Source organism: Monopterus albus, unplaced genomic scaffold (assembly GCF_001952655.1).
Source record: "Monopterus albus unplaced genomic scaffold, M_albus_1.0 scaffold382.1, whole genome shotgun sequence".
Classification (NCBI taxonomy): Eukaryota; Metazoa; Chordata; class Actinopteri; order Synbranchiformes; family Synbranchidae; genus Monopterus; species Monopterus albus.
In genome coordinates this window covers 59242-65155 of record NW_018128262.1, presented here as the reverse complement: position 1 = coordinate 65155, position 5914 = coordinate 59242, and the positions used below count along the sequence as shown (strand labels likewise).

The window sequence follows — 5914 nt, the reverse complement described above, 5'->3', positions numbered from 1 at the left end:
ATCAAGAGGGAGCTTGTGATCCAGCTTCTTCTGGCAGTCCTGTTGGTAGAAACAGCAAACATCAGGAAGGGACCTGCGACAAACATTTAGGTATAAAGTTTTAGTGGGCAAAATGTTCATGTCAAAACACACCTTCACTATGTATCCCGTCTGGTTAATGGCATAGCAACACATTGTGTCAGTGTTACTGTCAGGAGATTTACTGTAAATTATAGTATCAGATTGGACATAGTTTTCCTGATGTACACTAAGTCACAAACCAAATGCTGAGACCTAACATCATACACAACACCAGAAATGCGGAACTTCTTCATGACCTCCATTCGAACTACTGGCTCAAAAGACCTTTAACTCATTAAATCTTATAGGGGTCACAAATACAAACAGTTATATTAGAGTTAGCTAATGCAGCTAGAAGTTGTTGTTGTGTGTGTTGTGTATGTGCTACCTGAAAAAAAAAGCTGTCTCCACACTGTCTCCAGAGAACTTCAGAGCGGGGCTTGTTCTGACAGTACTTCTCATACACCTGAAGCTCTTCTTTCTGCCAACAAAGATCACTGAGTGAAAAATCAATCATCTCTTGTCAGTTTCTGTTCAGTTTGAGCTATGGGTGGAATATGGAAAGTATATGCTCATCACTAGCCTGTAGACCTCATTTACTCATACAAATAGAAATTTATACATTACTAATTTTGGAGGAAACACACTGTAACTGTAGTGAAGTGCTGAACATACAGTACAAAGCACAACTCTGACACCAGATCAGAAACAGACCAGTGGAAAACTTATATTTCAAGGTCCTCTCCAAAGTAACTGACATACTGAAAAGTAAAGTTTTGTTTGACTGTGTCAAGTTTATTTTTCAGTAAATTATCCAGCTGAGTTGCCGGACAATGCTTTATTCCAGATTGACAGATGAATGTGATAGTGAGCCTTTACAATACAGCACAGGAAATGTGTGTTTGTGATATAGAATTGCTTTTGCTGTCCATGTCCAGGTATGATTGCAGGCTCTATTTAACTGTTCCTCCCTTCTGTGTCCTGGCTTTCATCATTCAAATTCTCATCTTCAAATACAGAACTGTCCGTATGGATAATGGTTAGGTTATGAAGGATACAGGCAGATATAGTTATGCCACTTTTGTAAAGGTTGGCTACATCTATGCCCAACATCAGCTTAGGGAGCCTACTTTTTAACCTACCAAATGCTGTCTCTACTAGCTGCTGCTTGGATGAAAGAGCTATGTTGTACTGTATTTCCCCCTGTTAGGTTGCCATGATCCCTGTAAGGAGTCAGACACTAGGGCTGTGATGTATGCAGCATCACCATGTGTTATTCTCCACTTAAAGTATACTCCAAACCACACTCGTACAGGCTGGACAGCCTGAGGGCACTGACATCATGCAGTGTTCCCGGACAACCAACACTTACATCTATGAACCTTAGACCTTCACTGCCTGCCCCCTGGAGTATGACACTGAACTCTCTTTCTATTGTAAAATGCCCTAGGATTTCCTACCAGGGCTGCAGCAATGTGTGATCCATCAATATATCCCACCACACCAGGAAATCTACTGGCCTCTCTGTTGCTGGTAGTTGCCTAGGGTTGAGCCATATGATGGTCTTGGACAGAGCTTTGCTCACTTTTCTCCTGCATCTAATGACACTGGAATCTGACACATTAAAGAGATGAGCTATGCTGGTTATTGTATCTTTTGAAGGAATCTGCAAAACAATGCCAGTTTATTGTGTGATGAGGCTGATGTACATCCTGGTGATGCAATGACTTGGCTGTGTATGTTTAGCGAAACTGATTGTAGAACTGTGTGGAATGGTGCACTCCATTTAAGAGAGTTTCCTCAGCCTTGCTGCTACATAATAAGTGGCATGCTGGGACGGCCAAAGGGAACACGGCCAAAGGAACGTGGATCATGACTGCCAATCTGGAATGCTGGCGAGAAACACTGGACACTTTTGAGACAACAATCTGGCAGTCAGTGGATCTACGTAGCTGGCTTAAATACAGCATGACTTGATTATCCTAATAGAAAGCAGGTGAGTTTATTGAGCTAGCTGGAGCTGGTAGAGAGCAGTGAAATTGGAACATAAAAGCAGGGGCCAGACAGGAAGGAGGAATGTGCCAAAATAAGAGCTTTACAGAGGAAGTGCCTGGAATCATGTCACTATGTAAGAATTACCAGTTATCTCATGCAAGGACCAGTTCACCACTTTATTTGAAGAGACACAAACATGAGAAGCAGATAATTATTAAAAGTTAATTATTAAAGTAAATTTTGATTACATCTCATGGAATTCAACAGAGAAGAGGCAACTGAAACACCTTAGTTGTTGCATTCATTAATGTAATCAGCTTATATGTATAATATACTGTTAATTCTTGTACAGTCCTGGTAATTCATCAAGATTTACACAACTGTAAATTTTCATTATATTTTTGGTAATTCATCTAGTCTTATTATAAAGTGTTAGCTAAAATACTGCATTATACAGAAGAATGTTTCAATCTGAATGTAGTGGAGTAATGAGTAATGATATATAGATAAATAGACAAAAAGACGGACAGGCTCCACTGTGTACTCTCACTGTTGAGAGCTGAATCAATCACAATTCAAATTCCTCCATGTCTTTACACAAACCAGCCTTCGAACTACACCCATGGAAATTTCAAGTTTCTCAGTCCTTATATAAACAAATCAGATATCAAACTTAAACAATCTTAGGATTTTACTATAAACTGAGGACTCAGTGTCACTGACCATGTGATTCTTTAACAGTGATACAAGCCTCGATACGAAGCTGTGGCAGAAACTGCGGTTAAGGACTCAAGCCAAACTTTAGAGCCTCAGTGTCATACTGTATGCATCATCCCTACTACCTGTGTTGCACCTAATTTTTGGATTTTGCCTTTTGTTAGTCTTCCTGGTAGAGATGTCCTTGTTTGATACTAATTATTGGTATCAGTGGACATATTTTACAGGATCAGTATCAGCCAGAATCCAATTCCAACCCTTATTTAAAACTACAGTCCTGTAGTCCTGTTGCTGGAGGCCCCTCTGTGTGTTTTTGTCACCATGTGCTCCCTGGGTGAGTGAACATATGCCTGGTATAGACACGAGCGCAAGCCCCCACGATGTGCATGTGAGATGTTACGCACAGCACATGCTAAGCCTTCAGTGTTGACACGTTTAGTTTTATGCTTTTGTGCAGTGGTGCTACAACAGCCACCACCTACTTTAATGCAGTGTTATTAAATTGTCAAACACTGGTATCTAAACTGGACTGGTTACCCAAACTGTGCTTTCACATATGGATACAAAGTGGTAGTTTGTATTTGCCCTGTAATGAATCAGTAGTTGTGAGAGTGTGCTGTCCAGCTCCCAGTCATTCTTCTATTCATATCTATAATTTAAGAAAATAAACTTTTGGGGCCAGGACCTGACCAGTATTTGGATCAACAAGCTCCTGAACAATATAGTGGGCCAGATTAAATTCAATATCAATATGTCAGATATTTAATGAACATTTACGTATGCTTGGTAAATATAAACATCATATTGGAATAAGCAAAAACATAAAATCAAAGGAGTCAAATTGGTATTGAGGCCACAAAACTGGATCAGGACATCCCTACTTCCTGGACTTTTGCTTTGGCTTACTTGTCTGCTGTCTTCCAACCTGCATGTTGATTTCACCTCCTGTGCTCCTTGCTGGCTTTAGTTTGCCTAGATTCTGAGTAAGACCATTCATTTGTGTATTAAAATACACTCACTGCATTTGCCAGCATCTACCTCTTTATCTGCAACTGGGTACACTCCCTTTGCTGTTATGCAAATGTGAAAATAAATACCTGAAAATTGTACTTAAGTTTTACCCTTATGTGGGTGAATGCACAGTTATTTTCTACCTGTTTCAAGCTACTTACTCTTTTCAGAAAGCAAGTTCCCACCAGCTCTGGCTTCTCTGCACAGTTCTCCAACTCCCTCAAAAATGTCCTGTAGGTAATTTATGAACAAACAGAATATGAACACAAGCCTCACTATGTGGTAAATAAATAACATAAGTGCTTGGCTTTGATTGGCAGTTGGTCAGTATTTAGACTCTGAAGACACTTGCAACTAGTTTTGCACATATTTGCTCAGAACGTCCTTACTGTATACTATTAGTACTATACTAATAGCAGTATTAAGAGGGCTTCAATCAGCAATACTACAATTTCTACTCACTTTATTATAGGGTAACTACTCTGACTCTTGTCACGTGGTTCTGAGTGTTTTTTCAGTCCTGTCATTGTGCCTTGTGGTCTGCCTTGTTTGTTATTGATCACTGTTTCCTAAACACCATTTGGCAGGGCACAATACAAAATGCATTCCACCTACTTGTTGTGAAATTCATATATCTCTGGCAGGTTTCCGAACAGCACATCCCCTTTGTTCTGCAGGGAGGGGGGGATGAGGTGGCTGAGCTCTGAGTTAAACAGCTCTGCAAAATACCCCTGGAGAGATGAAACAGTGAAGGAGAAGGCAGATTACAAAAACTGGATAGGCAGGAAACACCACAGTGAATCATTGAGACTGAGGCAATCACACAGAAACAGGCGGCTATGGCTGATGAGATAAACTGCTACATCGCGCTCCGTTACATGTAATAGGGTAAAGCTTTTGTGCAGGGCCAATCGAACACAAAATTGATTGGACATATGCAACCTCGAAGAGCATATGGAGTTCACACACTAACAGGAGTATGACTATTGGATTTATGAGGAGAAGAAAGGCAGTGTTCTTTCTGATGGTGATCAGCAGATTCACCACTGCTGGGCCTCTGGACTGGAAACTATTTCCAGTAAGAATTTCCCTACTGAGTGGAGTCAAGTTCCTCTTATCATTCATAAAGGAATGCAAAATAAATGTTTTTAGAAGAACAAGTCAGACTTTTTAACTGCTAAGTCCAAATTAATGGTGTACTCTATGTCTAGACTGGCCCCCTGTGTTAAACAGCACTTGCTTCTCTCGCTGCACAGCAAAAAAACAAAAAAACTAAACAGTACAGGGTTGCAGTTGTTTTCAGTCATGATACAGTGTTAGATGGATAAGAGAAGCCTTTAGCCAGCAGACATACTGTACCTCCATGATGCTTTGCAGTTCCTCCACATATAGCCTCTCTGTTTCAATTAGCTCAGTCATGATGTGCCTGCAGAGAAGGGGGAAAGAACAAGTTCATATAACCTTCTAACAGAATAGCCCCCGATGCCATTAATTTGGCTAGTAAATAACCAGTAACTATGCAATAATGACACCCTCACTGAGCAGAGGGTTTTGGATGAACTCTGAGATCACACTTCATCAGGATTTATCTCCCCAATGACAAACATAACACCATTACATGTAGAACAAGGGAAGCTTGCACTTTCCTGCGCCAGTCATATCTATCAGTCATGTTTACCACGTATACATTTAAACTTTAGCCTCAAAAAGAGCCTCATTTCTGTGATCAACATAATAATAGGCAACCAAATTCAAGCTAAACCACTGTGCAGCACTTTCCTGTGGGAGTCGGTTACTCATGTTCGCCACTTCTTCTGTTATATTTTATGTTCCTTCTACTAAGTTGGTAATTGCATCCTTAATCTTCATGTTCAAGCAGATGGACTTAAACTGAACATTCATCTCCAGCTTTCATGAGCTCCAAAACAACTGCTGTTTGATTCTCTTCACGTGGCTGAAGTCAACTTTTTCGTCACGCTTCAGTAGCAGCTGTTTCTTTGCCATAAAATCTGGTACAGCTATGCAGAGAGACCCAGACTCTACACATGTTGTCTACACATGACTCTACATGTTTTTGTGCACTGTTTTGGAACTAAATAAAGTGTAGGTGTACCATTGAGCACAGAAAGAA

The 5914-nt window shown here is 40.4% G+C and overlaps 1 protein-coding gene across 1 annotated transcript in view; it reads right to left on the bottom strand.

Moving 5' to 3' along the window:
* Positions 1-5914, bottom strand: part of LOC109951381 (guanine nucleotide exchange factor DBS-like) — a gene marked incomplete at its 5' end in the record, with an annotated part of 148395 nt that overhangs the window by 85345 nt on the left and 57136 nt on the right. The window contains 5 exon segments of the mRNA XM_020585859.1: positions 1-39; positions 449-541; positions 3945-4014; positions 4399-4514; positions 5143-5209. Coding sequence (XP_020441515.1) covers positions 1-39; positions 449-541; positions 3945-4014; positions 4399-4514; positions 5143-5209 — 385 coding nt within the window.